The sequence below is a fragment of the Chiloscyllium plagiosum genome, unplaced genomic scaffold (assembly GCF_037043375.1).
Source record: "Chiloscyllium plagiosum isolate Xiang-an unplaced genomic scaffold, Cpla_swu_hap1 HiC_scaffold_11, whole genome shotgun sequence".
Lineage (NCBI taxonomy): Eukaryota > Metazoa > Chordata > Chondrichthyes > Orectolobiformes > Hemiscylliidae > Chiloscyllium > Chiloscyllium plagiosum.
In genome coordinates this window covers 20,026,761-20,039,322 of record NW_028270149.1, presented here as the reverse complement: position 1 = coordinate 20,039,322, position 12,562 = coordinate 20,026,761, and the positions used below count along the sequence as shown (strand labels likewise).

Below are 12,562 nucleotides of genomic sequence, written 5' to 3'. Positions count from 1 at the left end.
ATAGATCTCCATTGTAAAGTGAATGTGGAAAAGAAAGTCAGCACATTGAGAAAAACTTGAAATAGTCGGAATTGAAAAAATAATATACATTATTTCTCGAAGTCTTGCAAAAGGAAAGAGAACAGGAAAGAACAAGTTTAAAAGTACTCTCTAATCACACCAATAGCCACTGAATGTTTCAGTCGTGGACTTGCCAACATTAAGGGCATTTAAATGGTCATTGGATAAACATATGGATGATAGTGTAGGCGAGATGGGCCTTAGATTGGTTTCATAGGTCGACGCAACATTGAGGCCCAAAGCGCCTGTACTCCGCTATAACCTTTTATGTTTCACACTATTTGGATCTCAGCTCTGAATTATTTAACAAAACAGGTTGTAACTTTTTTAAAAAAATTTCATATTCTTCTCTTAACACCATGAAAACAAAATGAAGACTTGGCTTTATTTTCTGGCAAAGCAAAGCAAAAGCAAAAGATCGGCCTGACTGTCCTTCATTTCAATGGAGAGCTGCTCCACAGATACAGTACATGTTAATAGGATGGCAAATGAGTCCTCTAGAATCATGGCATAGGCTCCTGGAATACAGCTCTGGAACCTTATCCAGAGCAGCTAGAAGGCAGTAGAAAATAATTATCCTTGGAACATGAAGCAACGTCTAGGTGGTAGAGGAAAATACAGAGGCAATATTGCAGCACACAGTTGCCTTGGTTAGGGATGGAGGGTTTAAACACAAAGGATGGAAGAGGATGGCGCCATGAAGGTTCATGAACAAAATGTCAGAGCACAGTGGTACAGTCCATCATCATCTGCTGTCATTGCACAACCACTCATCAGTTACAGAAAAACTGAAGAACGAACAGTTATTGTGGTTCTGTTTGCCAAGCTGGGAATTTGTGTTGCAGACGTTTCGTCCCCTGTCTAGGTGACATCCTCAGTGCTTGGGAGCCTCCTGTGAAGCTCTTCTGTGATGTTTCCTCCAGCATTTGTAGTGGTTTGTACCTGCCGCTTCCAGTTGTCAGTTCCAGCTGTCCGCTGCAGTGGCCGGTATATTGGGTCCAGGTCGATGTGCTTATTGATTGAATCTGTGGATGAGTGCCATGCCTCTAGGAATTCCCTGGCTGTTCTCTGTTTGGCTTGTCCTATAATAGTAGTGTTGTCCCAGTCAAACTCATGTTGCTTGTCATCTGAGTGTGTGGCTACTAAGGACATGACCAGCTATCCTTAGTAGCCACACACTCAGATGACAAGCAACATGAATTTGACTGGGACAACACTACTATTATAGGACAAACCAAACAGAGAACAGCAAGGGAATTCCTAGAGGCATGGCACTCATCCACAGATTCAATCAATAAGCACATCGACCTGGACCCAATATACCGGCCACTGCAGCGGACAGCTGGAACTGACAACCGGAAGCGGCAGGTACAAATCACTATAAATGCCGGCAGAAACATCACAGAAGGCTCCCAAGCACTGAGGATGTCACCTAGACAGGGGACGAAACGTCTACAACACAAATTCCCAGCTCGGCGAACAGAACCACAACAATGAGCATCCGAACTACAAATCTTCTCCCAAACTTTGAACGAACAGTTATAAACTGGTCCATGAACTACTAAAATACTAGAATTAATACTATAATTTATTCAATGGAAAGCTGTGATCAGCAAAATAATTTACATTCAGTACCTTGTGCAGGGTTTCAGTTACAGAGCTAGAGGATTTGTTTCTACACTTAACAACTCTTCAGCCCTAAACATCCATGCCGACTAGGTTTCCCAAATAAACCTGTCCCATTTGCCTGCTTTTGGCCCATATCCCTCTACACCTTTCCTTCTCAGGTACCTGTCCTAGTGTTTTTTAAATGTTGTAACTGTACCTGCGTCTACCCTTCCTCTTGTTAACTGGATTCTAATTTTCACACCCAGTCTCCTTATGTAATATCGGGGACTAGCAATAATGAGATCAGTTTGTTGCCCAGTTGACCATACTTTGACAATAGACAATAGGTGCAGGAGTAGACCATTCTGCCCTTCGAGCCAGCACCACCATTCATTATGATCACGGCTGATCATCCTCAATCAGTATCCTGTTCCTGCCATATCCCCATAACGCTTGATTCCACTATTCTTAAGAGCTCTATCCAACTCTTTCTTGAAAGTATCCAGAGACTTGGCCTCCACAGCCTTCTTGGGGAGAGCATTGTGTTAAGACATGGGGCCCAGTGCTCTTATTTCCCCTATTTTCCATATGTCCTTATATAGAAGCTGCCCCACTTCCTGCCTTATTAAGTCTGTGCTCCTTTTGTACATTAATCCTTCAAATGTGGCACCATACACCACTGGGACTCAATAACCTGAGACCTTGCTCACCCCATAATAATCAAACAATCTTGATTCAACCACCTCCAATAATCTTACATTTCTATCTTCATATGTTGAGTTCACATGTTCGCTAGTCCTAGTACCTAACCACTCTTTCAATTATTCCCTCTGAGAACATTATATATTTCAATTAGATCACACCTCAGTCTTCAAAGTTCCAGGGATTATATGGCCATTCTCCTGAATTTCAGAGAGCCATTTCATACTAAGGAGTCAGTCTAGTAACATGCAAGTTATGAATGCTGGTAGACAATTAAACAACTCACTGGAAGAGTTGTTCCACATTTATCCCCATCCTCAAATGATGGGGGAGACCAATACATCAAAGCAAAGGATAAGGCTAACGCATTCCTCGCAATCTTCAGTCAGAAGTACCAAGTGGATGATCCATCTGGACCTTCTCCACTGATCCCCAGCATCACACATAACTGTCTTCAGTCAATTGAATTCACTCCATGCAATATCAAGAAATGGTTGGAAGCACTGGATACTGCAAAGGCTATGGGCCTTGACAACATGCTAGCAATAGTATTGAAGACTTGTACTCCAGAACTTGCCACTTCCCTGGCCAAGCTGTTCCCAGTGCAGTTACAACACTGGCATCTACCTGATAATGTCGATAATTGCCCAGGTCTGTCCTATACATAAAAAGCAGGACAAATCCAACCCGGCCAATTACCACCCCATCACTCTACTCTCAACTATTAGTAAAGTGAAGGAAGTTGTCATTGTCAAGCAGCACCTGCTCAGCAATGCCCAGTTTGGGATCCACCAGGCCCAGTCTACTCCTGAACTCAGTACAGCCTTTGTTCAAACATGGACAAAAGAGATGAATTCCAAAGGGAATGGGAGTGTGACAGCCCTTGACCTCAAGGCTCCATTCAAGTGAATGTGCCATCGAGGGGTCCTTTCAAAACTGGAATCAATGGGTCTCATGGACAAACTCTCCTCAGATTGGAGTCATACCTTGGAAAGGATGGATGCTAAGAAATTGTTTCCATTAGGCGGGGAGGCTAGGACCCGTGGGCACAGCCTTAAAATTAGACGGGGTCAATTCAGAACAGAAATGCGGAGACATTTCTTCAGCCAGAGAGTGGTGGGCCTGTGGAATTCATTGCCGCGGAGTGCAATGGAGGCCGGGACGCTAAATGTCTTCAAGGCAGAGATTGATAAATTCTTGATGTCACAAGGAATTAAGGGCTACGGGGAGAATGTGGATAAGTAGAGTTGAAATGCCCATCAGCCATGATTAAATGCGGTTGGGATTTAACTCAGCATCCTACACACAAACCGTGCAGTTCAATTGCTTTCCCATCAGCTAAACATTAGCACTCCTAACAGAGTCTACTCTATTCTCATAACGTAGTGAACATAACGCTGTATGCAACTTTTGAACAGTGACCTGTTAAAACTTTGCAATAACCTTTCCCTTACTGCTGGGCAGAATTGAAAGTTGCCACCTCACATGATGTGAGTGGAGTGTGCTCTGAATATCACATTTCACAAAGAATACTAGCTTCCCTGGTACAAGTGGATTCACAGGGAATGGATTTGATCCCAATTTGCATTCCATAGAGTAGCAGTGCAACTTTGCTGATCTCAGCTGAGACAGCAAAGGTGCTACAATTGACTGCTGTATTTCAGAGACAGATTAGTTTAAAAACAGCCAGTCCTCTGTTCCACATTACTGTGCATTGACTCCTGCTGGAAAGCACAAAATTTGATGTAACTATGACAACTATTTACCAAGCTCAAGAATCCTTTTTTTGTAAAGATGGAACTACAATTGAAGGTTTCAATTCTTTAACATGCAACAGTATTAACTCAAAAGGTGACATTTCATTTCGGTCACTGCTTAGTTGAACTGGCTTAGTTTAACTCAAATGGTGCTCGCTCAAGACAACATATGATGTTTTAAGCACTTATAACTTGTTAGTTTATTAATCTCAGCTTTAAAAAGTAGCTCTTATGTTGTTTCCGAGCTTGGATCATAGAGTCATAGAGACATACAGCAGGGAAACCGACCCTTTGGTACAACCTGTCCATGCCAACCGGATATCCCAACCCAATCTAGTCCCAACAATGGCCTAATTAATGTACTGTAAAGCAGCAACATGACCTCCCAACTCCTGTACTCAATACTCTGACCAATAAAAGGAAAGCGTACCAAACGCCTTCTTCACTATTCCATGTACCTGCGACTCCACTTTCAAGGAGCTATGAACCTGCACTCCAAGGTCTCTTTGTTCAGCAACACTCCCTAGGACCTTACCATTAAGGTGTATAAGTCCTGCTAAGATTTGCTTTCCCAAAATGCAGCACCTCGCATTTATCTGAATTAAACTCCATCTGCCACTTCTCAGCCCACTGGCCCATCTGATCAAGATCCTGTTGTAATCTGAGGTAACTTTCTTCGCTGTCCACTACACCTCCAATTTTGGGGTCATCTTTTAAAAGGTGTCATAATATGTGACTGAACAAGAGTGGATTGAAGCAAAAACCATGGGCACTTAAATCACAGAGAATGTGGCTTAACATGTCTGGAACACAGCATCATTGACTGTTTTGAATGATAGATTCTCCTATATTTCAACTGAAGTTTCAGCTTAGACTGCTGAATCAAACTTCAAAGTAAAAGCACAACTAAATAAGCCAAACTAAAATATTGGGATCAAAATTATGCAACAATAGCATGCTTTAAATGGTGACTAGGACATTGCACAGCCTAGAAACAATTATAGAAACAGTTTGCAGCTTCACAGTATTATAGATGCTGACAATACTTCTTAACTGCACTCCTTTAGTAGCCCTGGACCGTACTAAGCCTAACAAGTGTCCAAATGCCTCTATCCCCTTGGGAGCAGAGTCCAGGGGAATGAGAGGTGCAGAGATTACAATATCCGATAGCAAGTTTATGTAGTGATTTGTTTTTACTGACCAGAGACTCGTTGCATCCAGGAATGATTTAGCATAATAAATCACATTTAATGAGGTTAACACCACGGTTGTCAAAAATTACATATCTTACAGATATTGAAAGGAACACACTAGATATACCACTCTGGAAAAAGAATTAGGTTAGATTTTTTTTTAAAAATGGCTCTGCCATTTCCAGAATCTTCGATTGCAAAGTTTTGCATCTCGAATCCCAAAATGAAATTGTAGAATGGGGCATGCAGCTGATTTATTTCCAAATAGTGGGAACTTGCCTTCATCTGGATCTGACTGAGCAGAAAGACCAAAACATCTCCCATCTCCTTCCTGAAACCAGCACAATTTCCCATGTGACAGAGAAACCACAATCAGATGGAACACAAGGTTTTTTGAAGCAGGAAGCCAACATTCAGCACCCAAAACTTGTTGCGAAACTCAATAGGACGAGAGTTAATCCACAAATTAATTCTTTACATTTACCTTTTCTCCACATCCCCTTAAACCTTTGTTAAGCAAACATGTAGCAACCTCAGATTTAAAATTATTATAGATGATCTGGCATCAAATGCCATGAATGTAACAGAATTCTGAACTTCTGCATGATTAAGTGTTTCTTGAACAACTCCTGAAAAGTCTGATTCTACTTTAAGACCACTCCCCAGTACTAGATTTTATAAGCAACAGAAATGGTTAATCTACTTGTTACCTCTAACGTCTTAGAAGTATACAATAGCGGACTGTTAGTCTATGGAGTATATGCTGCCAAAGTTTACTACCTACACTTGTCCCACTTTCCAGCATCAGGCCCATAGCCTTAAATGGATATGATACTTTAAGGGCTCATCCACATATTAGTTAAAAAGTTGAGGTATCTCTCCCTCAACTACACTCAGGCAGTGCATTCCAGACCCCGATCACCCTCCAGGTGAAAATGTTTTCCTCGAGATCCCTCTAAACTTCCTGCTTTCTGCCTTAAAATTTGTCTCCCTGTCATTGACCCTTCAACCAAGGGGAACAACTGCTTAATATCCATCCTGTCCACACCCCTCAAATCATATCCACCACCCACTTCGAATTTCTCCACTCTTTAAAAAAAACCAATAAGGTTCAAGAAGTCGTCTTACCACCACCTTCTCCAGGGCAACCTTGGACAGGCAATTAATGTTGGTCAGCCAGCATCGCCCACATTCCACGAGTGAATAACAAAAACCTTGAGCTTACCCAGTCTCTCTTCACAGCTGAAAAGCTCCATCCCAAGCAATATCCTGGTGAGTCCCCTCTGCACCCCCTCCAGTACAATCATATCCTCCCTATGGTGGAGTTGACCAGAACTGCACACAATACTCTGTGTCCTAACCAAAGTCCTGCTCAGCTCCAGAGTCCATCAACTCACTTTTCTACATTGAACCTCATCTGCCACCTATCATCCACTCCACTAAAATGTCCTTTTGGAGTTCCGTACTATCCTCCTCACTATGTACAATCTATTCAAGTTCAGTGTCATCTGCAAACTTGAAAATAGTCCCCCAGAGACCAAGAGCCAGATCATTATCATATATCAGGAAATGCCAGTGTCCATGGGGAACTCCACCACAAATTTTCCTCCAGCCCAGAAAATAGCTGTTTTGATTTTATTTAATTGTAGTCACACATTGCTGGGTACAGTGAAAAGGTTTTGTTTTGCGAACAGCACAGACAGATCATAGCAAACAAGAACAAATAGATCATAGAGTGCTAAGGCAGAGCAAGGCGTATAAGGTCAGAGCTGCAAAGCAGGATCAACATTAGCAAGATCAGCATTATTTGAAGTTAGAGAGGCCCATTCAGCAATTTAATAACAGCAGGGAAGAAGCTGTTCTTGAACTTATTGGTGTGTATGTCCAAGCCCCTCTAACCAATCGACTAGTGACCATTACTGTTTCCTATCACTCAGCTAACCTTGTATCCATATCACCACTGTCCTTGATTATATAAGGACCTGCAACTTTCTTCAAAAGTCTATTGTGGAGCACAGTATTAAAAGCCTTGTGCTCATCAGGATGACTACAAGCAAATCAAATTTAAAACAAACAATCACAATGATTCACTCTATGAGAAAGAAGTATTGACTGCTTGGCAAGTTGTCAGATTAACGGAGGCATTGCAGAAAGCAACAGTGAACTACAACTTCCCCAAATTCACAGAGATTTCAAAAAAGCAAGGGTTTCAGCATATTCCACTTGTCATCAGAGAATTAGTCTGGGAATAATTAAAACAGATTTTTAATTTAAAGGTTTCAAATTACACGTGCTCAGTAAGGGTGCAGAGTCTTCATTTGGAGATGTTGAGGTTGGACTGGGGTGTACAAAGTTAAAAATCACACCACACCAGGTTATAGTCCAACAGGTTTAATTGGAAGCACTAACTTTCAGAACGCTGCAACCACCTGATGAAGGAGCAGTGCTCCGAAAGCTAGTGCTTCCAATTAAACCTGTTGAACTATAAACGTGGTGTTGAGATTTTTAACCCAGTCTTCAGAATGGTTGTGAAGATGATTAGTCATAGCTCAACAACTAACCCCATACACACTCTCAACTCAACAGCTGCTTCATCTTCCATTACTCCCCCCTCCCTGTGTCACACCGATACTCTGACTTCAGTAAATACAAAGGAGTTAACTACATATTAGGATTTTTGCCAGTTAGTGAAGAACAGTAAATGTCGTGATGGGATTTTATTGCTCAGTTTTCTGTCAAGTTATTCATTCCTTCCTGTTTCTTTCAAAAGTATTATTTATGGATATATGACTTTTGAAAGGAAAGAACGTAGAGACGTCCGATAGCCAGCAGGTGCTGCAAGGGTCCCTACACTGCACCAAATTCTGACTCATTCTACTGCAACACAATTTTTTTTTAAGCGCCCTTCTATTTAATCGCACAAGTAGGGCAAGTTGTTTCCTTCAGTTTACTCTGCCTGTGGAGAAAACCAAGGATTATAAATTACTGCAAATCAACTGAAAGAAAACTTACTCAGCAACAGAAATTGATTTAACTGACCTCAATGTGCCAAAGGGCACCAACACCCAACAAGTTTCAGAATATACAGACAAGAATGCTCTGATTGAGAGTTTAAACAATCATTGCAACATATGTGGTTATCTCTGAAGCACATACGCTACCTACAAATCGATTGTTTCCCAGTCAATATAAATAACCTTCCAAATGTCACACTTTTGCAGATAAAGCTCAAAATCAAGTACTTACCATCATCACCCTCTCATCTTCTACTTCCTGCAGCAACCCTGCAAATTCCTTGAAAGATTCAGCTGAAAGAGATAGAACCAGACAACTTTACAGAACAGAAGGAGGCCATTCAACCCATCGTGTCCATACCAGCTCGCAAAAGAACTGCCCAGCTAGCTCCAGCCCTATCTCCATAGCCCTCTAACTTCAAATAAATATCCAGCTCTTTTGAAACCTCCCATGGAATCCACCTCCAACACTCCCTCAGGCAGCACAACAACTGAGTGTAGAGGTTGTTCTAGTTCTCTTGCTGACAATTTTGAAATTGTGACCCTTATGGATGGAAACATTAACCATAAGAGTCAACCCTCTGTGTGTATCAGAATGAAAATGCAGTACAGCTATCCCTAGTCTAACTGATTCATCCCTACGTATTATGCTAAACAGCCATCACATTGAAATGAAATATCAGAGCAAAGTAAGTTTCTGTCTTGCAATGTTAACATTCAAAAATGTTGTCTTGGACTGAACAGACAAAAAGAAAACATCTTTTTTTTTGTAGATCTTCCACTGACTCTTCCAAGTTCCACCTAGCTCACTGCCTGCCTCCCTCCCACAACCTAATGCTTCTGCAGTTTCTTGAGGGGGGGCAAGGCAGCAAGAAGCAGGGTTAAGGTAAGGAAGTGGAAAGGAGGGTCAAGGGAGGCAGGGGTCAGAGGAAGACTTTTTTTTTTAAAATGGACTGCTTCCTCTAACTCCACTGTACCGGGAATTCAGCAACTCAACCTTCGAGGAACAGAAACAGGAGCTTGTTGGAAAAAATCTCAGCAGAAATGACAGCATCTGTGGGGAGAAATCAGAGTTAACGTTTCGAGTCCAGTGACCCGTCCTCAGAACGGAAGCCATTCCAGAATAGTACGTTAACTCTGTTTTCTCTCCACAGATGCTGCCAGACATGCTGAGATTTTCCAGCAATCGGTTTTTGTTTCTGATTTACAGCATCAGCAGTTCTTCCAGTTTTTTTTTAAACTTTTGAGGAACATTGCTACTTTTCCAAATGTGCCAAAACAAACAAAAACCACTTAGAATATGGATAGGAAAGCAAATAGCATTTCCTCATTTTCAGTCATGGATAGAATCTCATATTTCAAAAGACCAGCTGGACATGATTGTTTCTGAAGAAAGCTGCTTCACATCAGCAGATTTTAGGATGAGGAAGCACAAAAGCTCAAAAACAAAACCCCGTTCAGGTCCCTGACTTTATCAGGTATTCACCAATTGAATGTCTTTAGATAGGGGGCATAGTACAGTGCATGGTTTTAAAATCATATGTTATCATATTTAGCCATTGGAGAAGGACCCTTGCTCAGGCTCAAAGGGACACAAACACACACCAGAAAAGTGCAGAGAGATTTAGTCATGTCTCTGACACATGCACAAGGGAAATTGGTATGAGGAGAAAGTTTCCACATGCAAAAACTCTCATGAACGGCTGGAGAAAGCACTTTCTGTCTCTGCACAGCAGAAACATCTGCTCAGCATTGTTGATAATAGTACTGAGTGAGCTCTGTGGCAAACTCTCACAAACAGGAGAAAGTGAGGACTGCAGATGCTGGAGATATGAAGAGCGTGGTCAGGCAGCGTTAGAGGAGCAGGACAATCGATGTTTCAGGCACACAGGATCAACGTGAATTTCACCAGTTTCCCTCCCCCGACCTTATCCCATTCCCAACCTTCCAACTTGGCAATGACCTCTTGAACGGTCCTACCTGTCCATCTTCCTTCCCACCTATCCACTCCATCCTCCTCTCCGACCTATCACCATCATCTAACTATCGCATTCCCAGCTACCTTCCCCCCCCCAGCCCCACCCATTTCTCTCTCAGCCCCCTTGGCCCACAAGCCTTTTCTTGATGAAGGGTTTATGCCTGAAACATCAGTTCTCCTGCTCCTTGGATGCTGCCTGACCAGCTGTGCTTTTCTAGCACCACACACAATCTCTTACATACAGCCTTGCTTTCTAATTTGAAATATGCTGAATATTCTCCTATGACAGAAAGGAAGGAGGCACACTTACTGCAGAGGTGAAAAAAGACCAGAAACTCAGCCAGATTCTAGCTCAGGTTTTTAAAGGCCAATCGTTCAATTTCGTTGTGCAAGAATCCAAACACAGCATCAAGAAACTATTATAAATCTTCATGTGCACACAGAGATTCAGCACACAAGGAGCAGTGGCTTTACCCAGTATAACACTCGAGAACCAGCACAGTCCAGGGCTAGGTGTTTATAATCCACATATCTACCCTTGCAACTCTACTGACCACCACCTCCTCTGCCTTACCGAAGACCATCTCAACCTCACCTCCTTTCAAGGATTTCAATCTCCAATTCAACTCTTCAGAGTCCAATTATTAATTCAGCTGTAGACAAGCCTGTGTCAATGGGGAGGTGCACATGAGGGCTGTCATTGGTCCTCAGTTGGCTGGGGGTGCCCACCATTCAGTGTCTGATCAATGGACCAAGCGTTAAGAAGGGGAATGACCCTGTGAGAGCCATCCCCTCCATCTTTCTGCTGATAACCTTTTCTTCCCGTCCCCACTGCAATAATTTACTCTGGCTCAGGTCACTATTTAATCCTAGGTCTTCTGTAGCTTTTGTACCCACAGCAGCCAGAGCCTCCCTGGTGACGCAAGTGAGCAGAAAATATCCAAATGGTCAGCAGTGCTTTAGAATTTCTGACCTCTTGATCTTCAGGTCGTCACCTGAGGAAGTTTTAACACGGATAGGCCTTCCTGGAGATGGCACCCTGCATTTCCCACTGGTCTGCCAACCAGCAGGACAGAATCCCATCCCCGCACGAAGCAGAGAATCAAAATTACAGATTTAACAAAATGCATGACCCTGATTGTTTCATGGCCACACTTGCTATCTGAAGGTACTTCAAGCTGGTGGAGGAGGTGACAACAGATGACAATTATGATGTGACCTTGCTATTGGTTAACATGTGTTCAAACTTCATTCATAATCCCGTTTGGAAACAAAGCAATCTCAAGGAGGATGCAAAACTATTTTCTCAAAGTGCTGATGCACATTGTTTTAATCAGCTCCACTATCTCATGATTGGGCTCAATGTTAGGAAACAGCAGTGGCCAGCTGCTACAAAATGTATTGCTTGCAGGAATATCATAAGCAAAAGACAGAATGCCCAAGGTCTCAGCTGATTATGCAAAAAAAACCACTTTGTTTAAAACAACTCAGACAGGGAGGAAAAACACAAATCAACTGGAACCACCCAAGACTGAGGGCTAGAACAGATTTACTGTCAAGTGAAGATTACAGGGATACAAGTGAAATACAAGAACAAATAATATTGATTAGAGAACAAATAGGAACCAGTGTGGATATTAGAGCATTCTGTAATCACAGACAGGTTTTGCACTGGAGGATAGCCTGCCATAGTTCATCACATGAAAATTCTAGAATTTAAATTGAATATTTGAGGGAGGAGCAGGAAACATCCCCTCTGGAAATTTCCTTCATGAGCTTTGATAAAAATCACTGCTAAATCTATTCCTTCTACAATTACATATCTAATGGATGGCCGGATCTGTCAAAATAGAGCAGTGCAGTGAAATTCAACTAGAAAGAGGCTGACACAAGTGGAATGGAGCCACTGGACAAGCTTTGCGTTGCATAATTGATTATTTTCTGGCCACAAGTTTTATTCTGTTAATACTCTTTTATTCTATGTGAGGAAGAACATTCTAATGAGCTGGGTGTCTGAGAATTCCCCGGGACTCTCGGGGTGGTGTAGATTAGTTATGGAGCACTTCCCCCCGGACTTCCTCAAGTATGGTGCACCAGAAAACTGAACTATTTTATAGAACGTGGTGGCCCTTTCTGAATTATATAGTCGCAAACTTGTTGGCTATATTGGTTAGGGCCTTTGTGTAGTCATGGGGGTTATGTCTGGCGGTCCAAGGGTCCCTGGGGAGGGGGATGAATTCCGAACAAATA

At 42.3% G+C, this 12,562-nt stretch overlaps 1 protein-coding gene across 5 annotated transcripts in view; it reads right to left on the bottom strand.

The window, feature by feature from the left end:
• ophn1 (oligophrenin 1) overlaps nt 1-12,562 on the bottom strand; it is a 211,465-nt gene that overhangs the window by 123,952 nt on the left and 74,951 nt on the right. For all 5 annotated transcript variants that reach the window (XM_043705052.2, XM_087991885.1, XM_043705050.2 and 2 more), the window contains exon 3: nt 8,567-8,628. In XM_043705052.2, the coding sequence (XP_043560987.2) occupies nt 8,567-8,628 (62 nt within the window). The remainder of the gene's footprint in view (nt 1-8,566; nt 8,629-12,562) is intronic.